General features: G+C 33.5%; 9 protein-coding genes across 9 annotated transcripts; 4 read left to right on the forward strand and 5 right to left on the reverse strand.

Annotated features, from left to right (window-relative positions):
* Positions 1-134: 134 nt before the first annotated feature.
* Positions 135-1,712, reverse strand: RO3G_12697 (uncharacterized protein; the record flags this gene model as incomplete). The annotated part of the gene is made up of 2 exons (XM_067667281.1): positions 135-1,390; positions 1,445-1,712. The coding sequence occupies 2 exons, from the start codon at positions 1,710-1,712 to the stop codon at positions 135-137; spliced, it is 1,524 nt and encodes a 507-aa protein (XP_067523382.1).
* A 2,451-nt stretch (positions 1,713-4,163) lies between these two features.
* Positions 4,164-4,842, forward strand: RO3G_12698 (uncharacterized protein; the record flags this gene model as incomplete). Its single annotated transcript, XM_067667282.1, has 2 exons — positions 4,164-4,693; positions 4,746-4,842. 2 exons carry the CDS (start codon positions 4,164-4,166, stop codon positions 4,840-4,842), a joined length of 627 nt encoding a protein of 208 aa, XP_067523383.1.
* Positions 4,843-4,948: 106 nt separating this feature from the next.
* Positions 4,949-6,140, reverse strand: RO3G_12699 (uncharacterized protein; the record flags this gene model as incomplete). Its single annotated transcript, XM_067667283.1, has 3 exons — positions 4,949-4,974; positions 5,047-5,132; positions 5,191-6,140. 3 exons carry the CDS (start codon positions 6,138-6,140, stop codon positions 4,949-4,951), a joined length of 1,062 nt encoding a protein of 353 aa, XP_067523384.1.
* Positions 6,141-7,369: 1,229 nt separating this feature from the next.
* On the forward strand, positions 7,370-7,840 carry RO3G_12700 (uncharacterized protein; the record flags this gene model as incomplete). The annotated part of the gene is made up of 3 exons (XM_067667284.1): positions 7,370-7,501; positions 7,589-7,672; positions 7,787-7,840. The coding sequence occupies 3 exons, from the start codon at positions 7,370-7,372 to the stop codon at positions 7,838-7,840; spliced, it is 270 nt and encodes an 89-aa protein (XP_067523385.1).
* A 1,280-nt stretch (positions 7,841-9,120) lies between these two features.
* RO3G_12701 (uncharacterized protein) lies at positions 9,121-11,448 on the forward strand (the record flags this gene model as incomplete). Its single annotated transcript, XM_067667285.1, has 8 exons — positions 9,121-9,292; positions 9,342-9,514; positions 9,567-9,910; positions 9,953-10,163; positions 10,213-10,434; positions 10,491-10,640; positions 10,690-10,983; positions 11,035-11,448. 8 exons carry the CDS (start codon positions 9,121-9,123, stop codon positions 11,446-11,448), a joined length of 1,980 nt encoding a protein of 659 aa, XP_067523386.1.
* Positions 11,449-11,995: 547 nt separating this feature from the next.
* On the reverse strand, positions 11,996-12,157 carry RO3G_12702 (uncharacterized protein; the record flags this gene model as incomplete). The annotated part of the gene is made up of 1 exon (XM_067667286.1): positions 11,996-12,157. One exon carries the CDS (start codon positions 12,155-12,157, stop codon positions 11,996-11,998), a length of 162 nt encoding a protein of 53 aa, XP_067523387.1.
* Positions 12,158-13,373: 1,216 nt separating this feature from the next.
* On the reverse strand, positions 13,374-14,901 carry RO3G_12703 (uncharacterized protein; the record flags this gene model as incomplete). Its single annotated transcript, XM_067667287.1, has 3 exons — positions 13,374-14,378; positions 14,426-14,755; positions 14,803-14,901. 3 exons carry the CDS (start codon positions 14,899-14,901, stop codon positions 13,374-13,376), a joined length of 1,434 nt encoding a protein of 477 aa, XP_067523388.1.
* Positions 14,902-15,556: 655 nt separating this feature from the next.
* On the forward strand, positions 15,557-16,841 carry RO3G_12704 (uncharacterized protein; the record flags this gene model as incomplete). The annotated part of the gene is made up of 7 exons (XM_067667288.1): positions 15,557-15,720; positions 15,765-15,825; positions 15,880-16,046; positions 16,097-16,217; positions 16,264-16,457; positions 16,505-16,654; positions 16,700-16,841. The coding sequence occupies 7 exons, from the start codon at positions 15,557-15,559 to the stop codon at positions 16,839-16,841; spliced, it is 999 nt and encodes a 332-aa protein (XP_067523389.1).
* Positions 16,842-18,153: 1,312 nt separating this feature from the next.
* On the reverse strand, positions 18,154-19,046 carry RO3G_12705 (uncharacterized protein; the record flags this gene model as incomplete). The annotated part of the gene is made up of 4 exons (XM_067667289.1): positions 18,154-18,264; positions 18,313-18,643; positions 18,692-18,920; positions 18,998-19,046. 4 exons carry the CDS (start codon positions 19,044-19,046, stop codon positions 18,154-18,156), a joined length of 720 nt encoding a protein of 239 aa, XP_067523390.1.
* Positions 19,047-19,171: the final 125 nt, after the last annotated feature.

Raw genomic sequence — 19,171 nt, forward strand, 5'->3', positions numbered from 1 at the left:
GTTCTGCTAATGTCTTGCCTGTGTCCGTTGGATGAATACGAATCCATACTCTTTGTCCTGGCTTTAGACTTGCTACCGTAATATGTCTATCTTCCTTATTTGCTACAAGTCATCCGTCAACCTTCTTACTTTCTTCATCTCATCTCATACTTACTCGAATTAGGTAACCTTGGTAATTCTTTATTTGCCTTATCTACTTGATAATACCCATAATCTGTTGAATCCACTACCGGTGCACCCGCTCTCAATATATTCGTCGGATATACTTTTTGGGTTGATAATCCTTCATTCAACCACTCATCTCTCTCTTCATTCACTGCTTCCTTTTCAGAATAACCTCTTTCTTCTATGCTCTCCTTTTCTTCATACTCCATCTTTTCTTCTCTTCCAATCATCTCCTCTTCCTTTCCTTCTCTTTCAATCACCTCTTCTTTTTCTTCTTTTCTACTTGAATGCGATAAAAGTATAGGATCCAAAATTTGTATTTCCTTGATCGCATTCGTATCCGCAAATGGATTCTCTGGCATCATCATCATTCCGTTATTCTTTACATAAACCATGTCTGAATAATCGTATCCGCTATCATCACTACGCACAGACAAGGTGGCTGATATTCTCGTTTTCACCTCTGGCTCTTGTTCTTCTTCAATCTTTCCTTGTTGATTTGGTTTAAGTGAAAGAAAAGAATCGGATGCTTTATAATAAGGGTTGTTTTTATTCATTAATGTCTTGATCGGTTGATGTGTATTCATTTGGATTTTCTCAGTTGGTGGTTGCCATGTTCGGTAGGGTTGCGATAAAGGCAACACATTCGGTTCACTGTGCGTTGGATTGTAGGGTGGCGATAAAGGTAACACGTTCGGTTCACTGTGCGTTGGATTGTGTGGTTGTACAGGCGCATTGGTAGGTTCAGGCATAGACATCACTAAAGGTAAACTTTGTGCTGCTTGATTCACTGTAGCATGAGCATGATAGCGTGACTTTGGATAGACTGGATGAGCTGTGATCGTAGGTGAAGGATCATAATGAACTGGATGAGTTGTGATCGCAGGTGAGGGATCAGCATGAGCTGTGTGGCTAGCCGGGGATGGATCGGGATAATAAAGTTTATTGGTGGCTGTTGCTGTTGTATCAAGATGGATTGGATTACTAGAAAAAGATGGCCCTGGCGCAGACACAGGGTTACTATTGTTGTTTAAAGTATGATTGACGGATGGTCTTGGCACAGATGTGTTGGTTGCATGATGAGTCGGGCTCTGTATTACTGGTGAAGAAGTGATTTGGGCTGTTAAACTGGGTTTATAAGGTAAATACGATCTCCTTGGAGGTAAAGAACTTGTACTTTTTTCTGAAAGACTATAAAGAGGAGCAATTGATACATTCGGGGAATCTAAGAGAATAAAATCGTTATTTGATCATCAAAAACTATATAAAATATCCGTACTTGAAAGCTGATTATATGCTTGAGGTTTTAAAGGCAGAGGAGGAGGACGAGAAGGTGGAGTTGGCTGTACCTGCTGTTGTTGTTGTTGTTGTTGTTCTTCTTCTTGCTCCAATTGTGCTTGTAACTCTTTTGCTATGGCTTCATCATTCAACTCTTGTTCTTTTCTTCTCGCTAATTCTTTTTCCCACTCTTTATCAGCTTCTTCTTGTAGTTTTTTCATAAGTTTTAACGATTTATGTTCTTTTTTAATATCGAATAAATGTCTCATATTTGCAACAATTGAAAAATAAAAGGGGAAAAGAAAAGAGGACAAAAATAACCTTTTTTATTATCCACTGATGCCAATCGCCGCTTTAATTCTTTCATTCTGTCTAAATGCATGTGTATCTTCTTGGCAAAGTATAAACGACAGTTTTTGTTGATAAACTGATTGAATTTGGGTTCTCGATGGCTTTCAAGAAGAAGGAATACAACCATACAGGTCAAATATGTACTCTCAAGCTATTTCTTTTCTTAATTAGATTACAAACGTTTTTTGATTGGGTCACAAAAGAGTAAAAGTATGATATCAAAGCCAAGATATACCGGTAGTACTTGTAGAAAACACAGACTAAGCAAAAAAATAAAATAAAGGAATAGTACAAACTAGGAGCCAAGCTGTTACCGTATTTTATTTTTAGATGGAAACCTTGATGCACATCAAAAGTTGATGAATACTAGATAGTGACTTTCCATGAACACTCAAGGACAATAGCATAAAGGGGGGGTTGTAAGTAGATGGTTTTGATAGCTCTTTTGTGATTTAATTGATGGTCATCTTGGTCAAGACAAGAGTTTGCTCAAAGGATCGTTGTTAGAAATTGACATATAAAGAAGACCACAAAATGAATAACAGCAGTATTTTAATATAAAATGAGATGATTGAAAAGCTTTTTAAGACCATCCAACACAATAAGATGATTTTTAAAAAACAGATAGAATAGATTTCTTTTGTTAATTTGGCCAAAGTTTAATAATACAATTTACTGATCAACAATAAAACTGTGCAAAGAGTCTCTACTAAATTCATGCATCATCCGTCTCGCCTGTCACCAGTGAAAGGACCAACAAATATGCCACAGGCTCGATGTCTCTTTCGATCTTTCATGCTACCTAAAGACGTTCTCCTAACAAAACTTGTGTTGTACATACAATGCGACAGACACCAACAGTAGCACAAACTACCTAAATCCTCGCTTTGTAAAAGCATACCCCCTCCAGTGGAAAAGCTCAAGCTCAAGATTTCAAGTCCATCAAGAAACAATTTCTGAAACAAGGTCTGGATTATCAAAATCATCACGAAAATTTCAAAATCGCATTCTTGCTGTCAGTCAATAATCTTACCTGATTTAATCCTTTGATTGCCAATGACCCGAAAAGAACGTAGCCGATGCATAAGATGACGCCTTGAATGGCTATCTGGAGGCAGCCCCAGGCCTTGTCTTCTCCATCCGAATCAGACGCTGACGAAAGAGGTTGCAATCCACTGCCTCAACATGCGCAGCCGACTACAAATGCTAAATACTATGAAATATCCTCTGTCGCTTTTTTTTTAAAAAAAAATCTTTTACCAACAAAAATTCATCGTTCAGACCATGAAATTATCCCTTGGATTCTCTGTTGGTTAAGCTTACGTTCTATTTTATTTGAACTGGACCATATTCAGGGTTATGCCGATACTCGCACCAGATCTCCACATAGTCAGCTTCTTGCGAATTGACTCTCAGCATACCAAGTATGTAGCTATCGTCCTCGCATCATTACATTGATCTTTTTTTTGATACCAAAGGGATTTTTATTTCCTGCTACACCTTGTCATAATTGATATGGGAGAACAGATGCAATAAATATCATATGCTCGGTTGGACTCTGTAAATAAATATCTTTTTTTTTTTTTTTTTTTTTTTTTTTTTTTTTCCTGAATGGATATGTGCTAGAGAAGTGAGGTTGCTCTTGTTGCAATTTCATTTAGCCAAAAAGCAACATCGTCAAACAAGAAACAGCAATGAAAACACCACAGGTAACAAAAACTTGACCTGTGAAAGCATGTTAAGAAAGGGGTTTGAACTTTTTGTGAGTTAGGTGTAAAATATGTTTATATTTCAATAATGAAGGATTGTACAGTAAACTGGAAGTTGATATGTTCCTAACTGAGTGCTTCATAGGACAAGATCAGAGGAATTCTTTATTAGTGTTGCCCTCGTCACAAAAGGTAAATGTAGGGTTTAGAAAAAGAGATGGCGCGATACAGTGCAACCGATCTCTGCATGATATTCGAGAGCGGAATATTTCCTACAGGATTGCACATGCTTTATGTAGCATGGAACATTTCTATGCGGCAGTGGTACAACTAGGACAGACTGTTCCTAACATGTCTAGAGAATCAATGTTGATCCCGTGAAACATGACTGTTATGGCTATTCTATCAGGAAAAAATTAGTTGAGCGTTTTATGAAGCTCAGGAATAGGACATTTGAGTTGTTCATAGAAAAAAACCTCTTGAGCTTGATTGAAGCAAAAGATGTCTAATAATCAGAGAACAAGTAGATTAATGTAACTGAAGAAGCATTTTAACTTTATACATTTTTGTTGATATGAAATTATCCATTCGATTGGCTAGTAAGGCTTAGTTACACACATTCAAGAAGAGATTACCTTTTTCTTTTTGAATAAAAAAAAAATGAACAGCATTACAAAAAAAGAGAAACAAATATTGAATTCACACAGAGAAATACTTTGGTTACAAAGACAAATAGAAGAATATGAACAAGAAGAAGATCCAGACTTTGAATTACCAGAGACCATCACAGAACAAAATATAGACGAACACTTGACACAATACAGTGATCACATTTCAGAATTGAGATCTGAAGTAGATTTACTTGCTCAATTAAACCAATTAAAGGAAAAGTTGGCTTCTAACATTGACGCACAATACTTTACAGAAAAAGCCTTATACCCTAAAACAAGCAACCAAGTCAATCTTCTTGATAAATTGACTGAAGAAAAGATTAATGAGAGAGATGCTAAAGTAGTTGAATTTTTCAACTTGCTTAAACAGTTTACAGTCAAAAAATATGAATTAACACGACTTCAAAGTGAATTAATTCAACAACACATAAAAAATAAGGAGACAATTAAAGAAATTCAGGAATTGAAGCAAAATGATTTCTCAAAGGCACAAGTTGATCATCAAACACTATCCCAAGGGTAACCCATAGGATGATAAATATACTAGACCATATTAATTATATATCAATAGTATTACTGAGTCATTAAACCATCTTTCTACTGTAAGAGGTGTCTTACTGGTAAATGCTGTTATTCCTATCATTATGACAACTAATCCCCATTATTAGGCACTCATATTAGAAAGTGATATCGATTGGGAAAAGGATGAATATTGGAGAGAGACTGTGCTAAGGGTTGGCAGTGAGCCTCCTAGTTTACATCAAGCAATAAATTTTATTTAATTAATGAATTATTATTGTCTAAATTGTATTGATTTGCAAGGGGTGAAAGGTGACTTGATTCAGGAGTATTTGGTCCAGCCAAACTACTACTATCAGAAATATATTCCTCGTCATCGTCATCTTCATTCACTACACTTTCATTTTTATTATTATTACTATTATTATTAGCACCCATTCTATTTTTAATATTGTGTGTCAGTGCACATTTTATATAGATATTAGTGAATGTGTTACCTTGAATAGAATATTTGTAACCTTAATCTAATATTTTCAGAATATAAATCTTGTATTGATCTGTCAGAATAAAGTCCCAATTGAATGTTTCTTATAAAAACAAAGAAATCGCACACTGCTACTATTCTATCTCTGCAATATTTATCAATCAATAACCAATGATCGTTTTCATCCAATCTGAATTGATAATTATTTGCTGTACTAACAGTAGACCTTCCACACGCTGAACAACATCCCTTGTTCTTTTTATTCCAAATATTTGTTGACTGTTGCTGTACTACGGCTGCTGCATCGGATGCGATTTCGATAAAACAAGTTTGCCTTGAAAATGATTCAATCATTTTTTTGGTGGATAATTTAGATTGTGAGCCAAATCTTAAACAAGGTTCAATATCCTCACTTAGGCAATGCTTCATAAAGTCTGTTTGGTTAATTTTTTTCATTGTGAGCTGCTTTGTGGATGATGTTTCTACAAATTCACGAAATAAATCTAACTGAACATCATCAAATGAACCGCCAGGTTGCTTCTTCGCTGCTAATGCCGGCATTGATTTTGCTTTGCTTTTTCTCTTTTTGTTATGTATAACACTGTGATGTCGATCGGTTGATAGCAGACGTAATCTCAATTCATGAAGCTGTGTCTTTTCAGCTATAAGGTGTTCTTGAGTCAACTTGAGTTCATTCTCTAATTGATATCGAGCTCGCTTTTCCACTGCTACCATTTCATTCGCTTCTTCAAACAGTTTTCGACTTAGATCTTCTAATTCATGCTCTACTAAATCCTTTTCGTGTTGTATATTGCCCACTCTTTCAATCTCTGCTACATATTTTTGATTGAGTGCTTGAAGGTCCAGCGTGAGTCTTTCTAATTGTTGATTTTTTAATTTTAATTCTTGTTGTAAGCTATCTACTAGCTTTAATGATGATTCACAGTTATTACAATTAGACATAATAAAATATGAAGAAAAAATAAAAAAAAAAGAAAAGAAAGAAAAAAAAATAAATTGAAGCTTTTTTTTTTTAATAAAATCGGCAAAGTGGGGGTTTACCAGTAAAGGGATGAACTCGTTTAAAATACCGATAATTGACACATTTTTTTTTCTTGCCTATTTAATTGATACTAACGTAGACATACAAGACTTTCACTCCAAAAAGAAAAAGGATATTATTTGGTTTCAATTGAATGAGAAATGCGTTTTTTTATTAGAGTATTGAATGTGATGGTAACAATGGTAATAAACAACGTGTTTTTACTATTTTTATCACAAAATGACAATAAAAAGTAGAAAATGGCTTTTGGGTGCAATATCATTGATAAAACTCTATAAAAAATGATGTAAGGATAACATACAGTGACATATACACGCCAAGGCCCAATAGAGTTCTGAGCCTTAAAAACTTGAGCTAATGAGGGTCGTTCTCAAGCTATCTCCCTCAAATTGAGGAGACGAAAACTCTAAAAATGAGAGCGTTTTAAAGGCAGTCGTTTGTGTGATTAATGGCATCTCCTCAAGTTGAAGGAGACAGCTTGAGAACGACTCTCTAGATCGCGTACATATTATGGTATAAAACGCGTATGAAGTCTTTATAGAGTTTAGCTTTTAATACGCCATAGTTTAAGCGCTTTATTGAGTAAAGTAGATCTTGTATGGCTTACATTCTCATCCTGATAAAAAAAAAACTATATAAAACATTTTTACTTGAAGAAGAGGTATGAAATGAAATCTGAAAGTTAAACTATCCATTATTTTGTAAATCTATCCCTATCAGAGCCGCCTTGAATCAAACGGTATAATTAATCAAATTGGGATTTGACAACAAAAAGAAATGATTGAAGCAAAAACTATTAATAAAATTAATTTTCTTTTCTCTCAATGTTTTTAATGTTATTTGTTTTTCTACTCTTTCTGATTGAATATGATGATTAATATGTGTCGTAGTTGCTTGAAAGATAATATTATATTATATATTACACCAGTCAAAAAAGAACTAGATGATAGGCCTGTACTTCCAACTAAATCACTACATAAATAGCCAAAGCTCTATAGTGCTAGTTTTCAAGAGGAAGTTAATAATAAAAGACGGGGATTACTCTAAAGAAGACACGTATGAGTATGTCTGAAAAAGTAAGAAATCTTTGCTACCAGCAAGTAAAATTATTTCTTCTGAAACATCAGCAATGACGGGAAGAAAGAGAGACAAAAGAGGATTGTGTTGTAGCAATACTCTCAAAAAGCGTTTATTAAATATACAATTAAAAGGGTTTTTCAAAAACAGTGCTGACGACACTCATAAAAACTTTATTGTTACAGTAAGCGAATTAGTAGCAAACATTCTATTAGAACATAAAAACTAGGTATAATATCCTGCTGTATAATTATATTAATCGTTTGGATAGTTGATGATAGACTTTTATAAATTTCAATCCACTTTATCTCAAAATAAAGACAGCTCTCAGGTTGGTGGTGATATACCTGTGTGTGTGAGTGTCAATCATAAGATAAAGCCAAAAATTGGAGAAAAAGAGACAGAAATCTAAAAACATAATACTTACTAAACAAATTTAATTTTTATGTTAACCATCTAATTTGAACAGTCTTCTGCTAAAAACGCTGAAGCTAATATAAAAAATAAGAGACAACAACAATAATAATAAACCTCAGAAATCAGGATCATCACTAACAACATTTCACATTTAATACTTTTTTTTTTGAAAATGAATCAATAGGCTTTGAATCGTACAACTTCAATAAACCGCATTAAGCTATGCTATTAAAGGGCTTGCAGGATTTCATTATTTTTAATATTTTTTATTATCAAGTCTGTGTACTGACTATAAATTAAAAAATGAGAATTGCTAAAGTAAAGGACAACTATACTATAAAAGGAGTATATTTGCAAAAGCAAGTATATCATTGTACCAATATTAATAGAGAACTATAAAAAGAAAATTGACTTTTTTATATTCAACACAAGACTTGTTCATTTTGTTAATGGATTCATTAGTACTGTAAATCAGAATGGAGGGGTATTTAGCATTCAGTTTTTTTTTATGCGCATTACTGTGAGACTTTTAACCCTTTGTTTTTTTAATGTATGAATCAATCCAAATTTATTAATTTTCCCTGCACAAACCAAAGATCGGGCTTGGTTTCCTGAGAAGAAAGACAGTTGTTATGAAATTAAGGAGATTAAGGGTGCAGGTACGGTTCTCTTTAAGGAGAAGCACATGCATTGAGGGAATACATAGCATATAATAAAAAAGGGCTCTTTTAAACGAACTCAATGGTTTACAAAAAGAAAAATGATAAAAGCCTAGTTAGAATTCTAATCTAACTACTTTGTTTATGAAATTGTGTTCCAAATGTGGGCACACATTCTATCTTTGGATAATCAATGCTTACGCCATGACCATCGCATAAAACCATTTTCTCCTTTCCTTCTTCTCCTCACTTTGTTTATTTATACACGCACACACAAACGTAAGATATGTTCACACAAAATAGGCTATTGTTCTCCTTTACTATTTTTTTTTTGTTCCTGAACAAAACAAACGAGGAGTGATGAATGAACATTCTTTTTTTTTTTTTTTTTTTCACGTATGACAATAGAAAACAGAGATCAAATGTATATGAGAAAACAATGACCTTCCATTATGCATGAATAACAAACTACTTTGTAAACTAGACACTCTATTGTGTATATAAATCCATATTTTGCAAAAGTAATACGCTTACATAAGCTTGTATTCCCCCCTCCCTCACCACCATGAGTTTTGAGAGTATCGTAAGAAATAAGCTCAGTAAACAGTAAAATTTTATTGGGTAAAAAAAAAAAAAAAAAAAAAAAAAAGGATTTTTCCTGCTTTTTTAATAAAATTTGAATACAGATTTCGTCTTTTTCTTCTTCTTTTCTTTAACAAAAAAGAAAATGCCTCCAGCCTTTCAACCACCTTATGCTGTTCCTGTACCTGGAGCAGTAAAGAAAGACGGTGAAACGTTACCTTACCGTCACTTTTTATTTGCAGATAAATTGGTAGATCACCCAGAAGGGGTTTTGACTGCTTGGGATTTATATCAACACGGTTATAACTTGGCTGGCGGTAAATAAATAATTGACATCTTTATTTCTTTGATAATGACAGTCCACAGATAAACCTTTTATGGGTACACGTCGTATGGAAAATGGTGAAGCAAAAGAATATGAATGGCAAAGTTATCCAAAAGTTAATACGCGTATCGAAAACTTTGGAAAAGGCTTGATTCAACTGGGTTTAAAGCGTCAACAGTGTATTGGTGTTTATTCGGTCAATAGACCAGAATGGGTATAATGATTATACACTTAAAACAGACATGTCTTTTTTGACTTTTCACTAGACAATCACTGAAATTTCATCTTATCGACAAGCATTTATTCTTGTTGCACTTTATGATACTTTGGGTGCCGAAGCCATGGAATACATTATCAATCAAACAGATATGGAATTTATTGTGTTGAGCGCTGATAAACTGAATAATATTGCTCAATTAAAATCTCAAATTGGATCTATTCAAACAGCCATTGTCATGGATCCTGAAGTAGATGAAACTCAAAAGGAACAAGCAGAAGAAGCTGGTATTAAAGTTTACACATTTCATGAAGTGGAAACAATGGGTGCTTCTTTGACAACAGAGACAGATTTTCCAAAACCAGAAGATATTGCAACTATTTGTTACACTAGGTAACCTTAAATAAGGGGATGACTTGGGCTAATTCTTCATAGTGGAACGACAGGCGTCCCTAAAGGCGTTGTTTTAACTCAAGCTAACTGTGTAGCAGCTGTTTCTGGTATTTCTGCTGTGGGTGAAAAGGGAACATTTGCCTTGATCTCCTCAGATGACGTTTATATTTCTTATCTTCCCCTTGCACATGTGTTTGAGCGTGCTGCACAAGGCATTCACTTATTTAAAGGGGCTGCCATTGGTTACTATCAAGTAATATCTTTTAAAAGGTGCTCGTTGTACTTACATTCCTTATGTATAGGGAGATACTCTTAAATTATTAGATGACATTGCAGAATTAAAACCAACTGTGTTTTGTTCAGTTCCAAGACTGTTCAATCGTATTTATGATAAAGTATTGGCTGGTGTAAAAAAGAAGGGAGGCATGTCTGCTTATTTATTTCATAATGCTTTCCAAGCAAAGAAAAAACATTTGAACAAAACTATTCATCACTGGCTTTGGGATCGTGTGGTCTTTGGACAGGTAAAAATAATAGAAAGCGAATAAAGATGGATAATTGAACCTCCTTTATGAAACAGATTCGACAAAAGCTAGGTGGTAGACTTCGTTTTATACTAAGTGGATCCGCACCTGTTTCGCCTGATGTAATGGATTTCATGCGAATTTGTTTTTCTGCTCGTGTTTTTGAAGGTTACGGACAGACTGAAAATTATTGCGGTGGATGCTTGGTAAATAACCAGATACATTCGGCACTGGCAATCTAATGTGTAAAAGTAGACAGTTATAGATGACAATACTTCTGGTGTAGTGGGTGTGCCTTTCCCTTGTTCAGAAATAAAATTAGTTGATGTACCTGAAATGGATTATCTTTCAACTGATCAACCTCATCCTCGAGGAGAAATCTGCATTCGTGGTCACTCGGTCATGAAAGAATATTACAAAAGCCCTGAAAAGACTGCTGAAACAGTGGATGAGGATGGTTGGTTACATACAGGGGATATCGGTTTGTTTGATTCTGCCAATCGTGTCGTCATCATTGATCGTTTAAAGAATATTTTCAAACTATCTCAGGTACTTTAGTTCACTGTTTGCTTTCTGAGAAACTAAGTGTGTGTTTGCTAGGGAGAATACATTGCACCCGAAAAGATTGAAGGCGTTTATCAAAAGCATGAATTGGTCGTACAAGCTTTTGTTTATGGTGACTCAATGCAATCTTCTTTAGTAGGTATCGTTGTTCCTGACAAGGATGCATTCTTTGCTTGGGCCAAAAAGAAGTTTGCTACAGTTGAAAATGCATATGAATCAGAAGAGGTCAAAAAGGAATTCCTGAAGGAATTGAATGCTTATGGCAAGGAAAATGATCTCAAAGGCTTCGAACAAATCAGAGCTGTTTATCTTACCCCAAATGAATTTACTATTGATAATGACCTCTTGACTCCTACTTTCAAATTGAAACGTGAAACAGCAAAAACGGTGTACAAATCGCAAATTGATAGTTTGTATGCCATTTTATCAAACGGCAGAGCTTTCAATTAATAATATCACTAATAAATCTTTCGCATTAATTCCCTATACACTGTTTCGGGTATCTTTCCCTTTTCTTTCAAGGCCTTGATTAATTTAAACTTGGCATCTGCCATGCTTGGATTATCGTAGGAAAATAGAGCAGGTAAAAAGGTGGCGATAAACCACTGTCGACGAAATACAAAGTTTTGTAGCAGATTGGTTGGTATGCTGCCTTCTCTTTTTATGAATTGCTCAATAGCTACTCTTACTTCATCATCAATTGTGGTATTTGCAGCTAATGACCTTTGTAACGGTGTACCAAGTGTTTCAGGATATCGTTTTAAGCTATTATCAACACCCAGCTCGAGTAACCTTGTTCGTATATGGGTGATGATAGATGTGTCATTACTGTGATGTAGTATTGCTTTTCCGTGAACCTGAAGGATACTTGGTAATTCATAGGGAATCGTTTCTTCGAGTGTTTTTAAAAACACGGCATGCATTCTCTTTGTTAATGCGGTTGTTTTTGGATTTACAAAAGTGCTCTGTTGTATTTGATGTCAATTTTAGATAGCAATTACTCTTTGTGAGGACATACCTCAAACCAAGTAGGATAAGTAAGATCAATACGTATATAATGCAATGTGAACTGAGCAAATGCTAATAAAATAGCCAAACCACCAAAGGAATCATGGCCTTCCTCTAAAAGCCTTAGGATAGCTTGAGTAATACTGTCCATGATGTCAAAGATTCTTAGAGCATCTTTATCGTCTGCAACTAATTTTCTACATCCACTACAATAAATATATAATAACACTGTTACATCAGGAATAGTCGTACTCTGCTGATGGGTTAATAAATAATGAAGAAGATGTCTTCTCACTTACATTTTCTTCTGTAAGATAGGACTGTAATACACGTATTGTATAGTCTGTGATATTCACGGTTGAGTCTTGGTTAAATTCAAAAAACCAAAAAGACAAGTATTCTAAAATAAGGCTCTCTTTGGTATGAGTCTTGAATAAAACTTGCTTTTTCACTTGCTCGATCATTTCATAATAAACTGCCTTTGTGTCGCTGCTGTTCATCAATTCTTTTATATAAACTAATTGGTTCAAACATGTCTCTTTTTCCGCTTGATATTGATGCAATACATAATAGAACCTCTTCATCTTTTCCCACTTCATATCATCATTGTCTCTACATATTTTAGTCTGTCAAATATACTTCTTCCTACTTTTCTCTCTCTTTTTCTTTTATGTGTACCTAAAAAATATCTTTCCATCCTCAATAAGAAAATAATTCAACTGTTCAGTGTTAAGGGACATGATATAATCTAATAACAATAAATTTAGCTTTCTTCCCCATTAGAGGTGTATATACCTTTTCCAGCTTGTTCTTTCCAACGTAATACCTCACACAATGCGACACCCAAACGTTCATTGTCTTTGATAGCACTCAAAAGGAAGTTTAGCCTTAAAGCTAACGTGTCTTGTAGTTCGTTCGAGAGTGCATAATATAACTCCAATAACTTTCCTATTTTAGATTTCTGTGTATTCTGAATACTATAGTTGACAAAACTCTTTGAAGAAAATTTGACATGCTTGTAAAGCCTTTTAATTCTTTCAGCTAATAGCCGTACACTCTCCTTCTTTTTCTCCTCTTCTTCCTCTTTCTAAAGCATCGTCTTAAGTAACACTTGCTTTTTCTTTTCATTTTGCTTTACATGTAAAATTTCAAGCAAGATTCTTGCCGTCTCCATTGTGTTGTCTTCTGTCAACTCATTCTCTGCTGTAGGTTGTTTATTAAAATAGAGTTTCGAATGTTGTCGTGTTAAAGTCCACTGAACTATATCACTTTGAAATGTGTCAAGTTTAATGTTGCGTGTGCTAGGAATAGGAGGCATGAAAAAAAAAAAAAAAAAAATGAAAAAAAAAATTGAGTTTCAATGAGTTTTATTTATTCAAAGGAACAGAAGTAGGTGAATCAAGCTTGGGTCTTTTTTCTGGTTCTTCATCATCCAAATCTGCCATTTCCAAAGATCGTTTGTCTTTTTGCTGTGACATGCTCATTAATGTATCAGCCGCACTACTCTCGATAGGACTATTTTTTGGATTTAACTTTTCTGGGTCATAAAGTATAGATGTTCTTCTGATAGGTTCATGATTTGATTCATATAATGTAGGTTTATGATGTGTTGGAATAGGAGATCTCACTGGTCTATTGATATCTGGTATGTGAACATTAGTTGGTGGAAAATTAGGTTGTTCAGGCATTCTATCTTGCTGATAATGTTGATATGGATTACTCACATCTTGAGGTATAGGTTGATTATGACTGGTTGTAGATGATGATTTCTTTAATAGTTCTAGTCTTTGTTTAATGTGAGGATTAGTTGGATCCAATTGAGCAGCACGTTGATAAGCATCCAATGCATCTTGTATTTGATTATTGCATGATTCATACAAAGTACCTAAATCATACCAAACTTCACTTATATTAGGATTTAATCGAATCGCTCGACTGTAAGCATCCAACGCGTCACGGTATTGATTGATTTGATAATACAACACACCAATTGAACACCAAAATGTTGGATTACGTGCATCACGATAAACTGCTTGTTGATAGGCCTCATAAGCTTTATTGTAGTTTTGCTCGACCATATAGCATCGACCTAATAGATACCAAGATTGAGCATCTGTACTATCTGATTTAAGAGAACGCGTAAGGAATTGAATGGCCAAAGATTGATTACAGAAGGAAGTGCTTTGTTGATGGTATAGCCAACCCAACTGTTGTAATACTTTAGCATGATCTGGGTTGTCTATCAATACTCTTTCATAAGCTTCTTTTGCTAATTCATATTCTTTTTGCTGCTCATATACATGTCCTGTTTGAAACCAAATATCAACTTCTGTTAATGGTTTGGGTGGATTACGTAAAATATAACGAAAGCACTAAAAGTTCATTAGAAACACATAAATTATTCAAATATAATCTTTACTTGTAACGACAAGTCGTATTTCTGGTGTTGCTTATAAATAATACCCAACCTAAAATAGATTTCATTGGCCTTTTCAAAATTAGGATCCATTTTCATCACAGCAGAGAATGCTTCTTCAGCATGATCAATGGATCCATATCGATCATACAAAATACCGATGCCATACCATAATTTGGGATCTTTCGGGTTTTGTAGATGATAAAGAGCTTGTTGATAAGCTTGATATGCTTCTTGTAAATTATCCATCATCAGATAACAATGGCCTAGTGCACTCCAAGCTTCTCCATTATTTTCTTGTAAAGCAAGGATTCTTTTAAAATATTCTACTGCCTAATAGAAAGTATTAATAAAAATATAAGCAATTGGATATAAATCACCTTTCCAAACTGTTCTTTTCCTCTGCAAATAGAAGCTATATGAGTCAAGGCAGCAACAGAATATGGATTATGTCGAAGTGCAGACTCATAAGAATTCATGGCTTTTTCTCCATCCGACATCATCTCCGCTAAATTACCTAAAAAAAGTATATTAGTGTCTGTGGCGTTCTTTTTTTTAATAGAGAGCTAATCCATAAAAAGTAATTTTATTGTAATACAGAATCTTAAAGTTTAAAGCACATCGTACACATTCCCTTCCCTCCTCCCCCTTTTCTCTTTCTGTTTAAATTTTTCGTCGTCATTTTCTCTTTTTCTTTCTCTCTCTTTCTCTCTTTTTTTTTTTTTTTTTTTTTTTTTTTTTTCTTTTTTCTTGTGCAATAGATTACCTAATTTTAACCAAACCTGTTCGTTTACACTGGCTAATTTTTGTATTGTAGTAGGTCTTGGTATTGTTTTAACTGCTGTCATTATTTTACAAGTAGATTTACAGTAAAAAAAAAAAAAAAGAAAAAGAAAAAAAAGAAAGAAAAAAAAAAAATAGTAAAAAAGAAAAAAAAAAAGTGTAATTGTATTTTTGGGGGGTTTACACAACATCCTGTCCCCTCCCCCTCTTTCTTAAGTTTACATTTTTTTGTCATGTTATGTTACACGCACTTGTAGATGAATTTCAGACATCACGTGCGCAGAGAGCTTTTTGTGAGTTTCCTATTTTTTTTTTGGGGGGGAGAGGTTCCTTTTTTTTTCTTTACTTCCAATGAACTTGTTAAATAATGTACCTTCTTTAACAAAGGCCCTAGTTTCTTCTGTCTTTTGTTTATCTACAGTTTCTTTTATTTATATTTATCGATTAAGACTTGAACAAGAAACAGATCAAATACCACTTTCTATCTGTCCATACATTGGTCTTTTACCAGGATTGTAAGCCCTTTTTATATAAAAACGCTTTATTTATTTTTCTATAGTGCCTTTTATGCTCCTTGGACATTTTTAACAGCTTCATTTTATGAAAGCAATATATTTACTGTAACAAGAATGATTTATAAACTAATTCAATTATTCACTTTTTTTTGAAAATAGCTTGTGTTTAGTATTGTTGTATTATTATTTTGTGGAAAATATTTGGAACGCGCTTGGGGATCAAAAGAATTATTAAAATTTATTATAATCTCTGCTGTTTTATCTAATCTAGTCACTTGGTTTGGTTTACTTTTTACTTTTTATATAACAGGAGATGACAGTAATCTGTAAGTGGTTTTTATTTTAAAGTAGGTTTAAACTGATTATATAAAACAAGCTATCAAATACAAATCAATGGTATGTCTGGTGTTTTCTCAGCCTTTTTAGTGGCTTTTAAACATTTAGTACCTGAACATCGTCTAGCTATCTTGGGTGGTAAATTATCTATTCGAGTCAAGGTAAATAAGAGTCAAAGTTTACATGTTATTCATTCGTTGTCTATAGAATCTGTTAGGAGTGGCAACAGCAGCTAGTATCATTGGACTCGTTTTATTTAAAGCCATTGTATTTTATAATCTAGTGAATGTGGGTTGGGTCATTGGTTGGATTTATATTCGTTTTTTCAAATATCAAGATGGTATCCAAGGTGATCAAAGTGAAGCATTTGCTATTCATACCTTCTTTCCAGAATTCTTACAGTAAGTTCATTCAATAAAACTCATAAAGTACTAATGACGATCATCAGTCCTCTGATCATATTTATCTCAAATAATGTTTATGATTTATTGGTAAAGATAAAATGTTGTAAGCCTGGTGCACGTACTTATCGGGATTTGGAATTGGGTCATACTACACCTCTACCTGGCTCAGCCCGTGCAGAAGCAGAAAGAAGAAGGTAAATTGGTTATGAAAAGGAAAAAGAGATTAAACTGTGATGTAGAGCATTGGCATTGAAAGCATTGGATATGCGTTTATCAAAATCACCTACACAATTAACACCAGAAAATTCAGTAGAAACTAATAATTCAGTTATTTTTGATGCAGATGAAAATAAGCCAATTCAATCCGAATCATCAAAATAAAATAGATAATGCAATTTTATATAAAAAAGGAGAAATGTCTGTATTTATATTTTAGATCTCGATTTTACAAATTTAGTTAAATTATAAAAGGAGAGAGAGAGAGAGGGGGGGAATTTTGCATGATTTCATTTCAAGGGGTTAAGTGAACGATGGATGAATCAATGTTGTAGGACAATCAAATGTGCTTTTTTTTTTATGCAAACAAGCATCACTCTTCTTTACAACTCTTTTAGTTTGAAACAAATTTTAAGCATAAATGTATTGTTTTATCCTATTCAATGATGCTCAATTTATTTTAATTCTATTTCTACTTCATTTTACATCGGTCTGTAAAGAAGAAATGAGGCTCTCTTTTCAAGTTATTGTAAATAAATTCAAGTTTATTTGACTAGAAACATTATTACTTTTATGAAACTGAGTTGAGCATTCAAACTCCACTTTTATTTAGTTTATGAAACATGTGTAATTTTGTAGCATTAAAAGTAATTACTTTTCAATGATATCAAGTGAATATGAAGACCAAGTCATATTACGGAAACGGATGCTGTGTACAATATGAATTCATTAATAAATCAAGCAAGTGCTGAGTATTCTACTGAACATGATGTCTAGTCATTTTACAAAAGTGGTACTAAATGATAATTGAAAGCTATGACAATAGAAGAAGATGGAATGTATTTAAATGATTGTAAATAAGCCTTGATTTACTTGCTGTTAACACACCCTGATATCTGAAAACAATGATTCATTCAAATTTAATTTTAAAGAATTAAATGCATATTTACCATGATTCTCTAAAGGCGCCTTTTATAAAAAAAAATGTGCATTTTTATAATGGGAATTTTCATATGCAGCATTATTAGGATAATCTGCAATGCTCCCTTTCTTTCCCCTTTCTTCTAATCGTTCCTGAAATTGTTTCGTTTTCCAAAAGAAAAAGAGTTTATTCACACAATAAGCTTCATGTTCAAGGCAGCAAAACACCAAGATGAAATACAGAGAGGATCTTTGGATTCTTTTCTTTTTTTACGAGATGAATACATGGTCAACTATTTTCTTTTCACATTTGCCTTTGACACATTTGAGTGTAAAGTAGGCTGTTGTGTGCATGCGTTCGTTTATTGAAAGGATGTTCAAAAAAAGAACGATGATCTTGTTTCATATAAAAAGTGCAAACTATTTAATATAGCAATAAATGGTGATAGTAAAACTATGTCGTGTCAATAGACACATGCATACACACACACCCATATATACACTAGCTTTTTTGTTTATTTAAAAAGTTTTTTTTGTTGATGAAACAAAAGGGGTATTAATCATCTTTTGTTTGATGGTATTTAAAGTAATCTTTTTGTTGTGAAGAGATACGTAATGAATGATTTACATGATTTGGTACACGAATAAAACACTTTGTTTTGGTGACCTACTTTATGATGAGAGCTTTGGATAACTACAGCCTATGAACTCATACCTTCTTCTTGTCCTTTGATTTCTTTTGGATAATGTTATTATCAGTTTTATGTACTTCAATGGATGTATCGTAAGGTGCGTTCACTACTACAAATGACTCTTGATCTCTATTCATCCTCATCTTCTCTTCAAACCTCATAAAGTCCTTCATCGTCAAATAACAGTCAGCATCATTCGACTTCAGAACCCTTTCTATTTCTTGATCCAGCTTTTGTTTGGTTCCATTTAGCCGCTTGTATTCTTTATCCAAATTTTGATTTTGTTCTTTTAATAACCGAAGCTGTCTTTCAAGCTCCTCATTTCTTTCACAGTGATTAGGCATACGAGCCCCTCTAATGAAATCATTAAATAAATAAAGTCTATTGTATCAATCAACTTACATCCACCGCACATGATTCTTGGAATTCTTTTCGATCAATCGGATTCCTTCAAGTACGTTCGTAATGTCATAAATGCGTCTCTTTTGTACTTTTAATTGAGCAGCGGCTCGATTCAAATCTAAATCACCATGAGTACTTGAGCAAAGTAAGTTGATAAACTTCTTTGTCAGTAATCCAAGTGATGAATCATATCGACATGACTGTGATGATGACATCGATCCTTGTTGCGCTATAACAAAAGGAAAAAGAAGATTGAAAAGAAAAGATTTTAAATATTTTTATTATAAAAGTCTATCAGAGACGTACAATCGTTATCTTCAATTTTAGGGTAAATGGATTGAAATTGATTGTTCATTTTGTTTTTGCTTGAGAAAAGATGAATAATAAATTGGTAGGGGTTTTTAAATGCAAAAGTTAAAAGGGGTGGAAAAAAAAAAAAAAAAAAAAAAAAAAAAAAAAAAAAAGGGCGATAGAAAAGTT

This window comes from Rhizopus delemar, genomic scaffold (genome assembly GCF_000149305.1).
Source record: "Rhizopus delemar RA 99-880 supercont3.11 genomic scaffold, whole genome shotgun sequence".
NCBI lineage: Eukaryota > Fungi > Mucoromycota > Mucoromycetes > Mucorales > Rhizopodaceae > Rhizopus > Rhizopus delemar.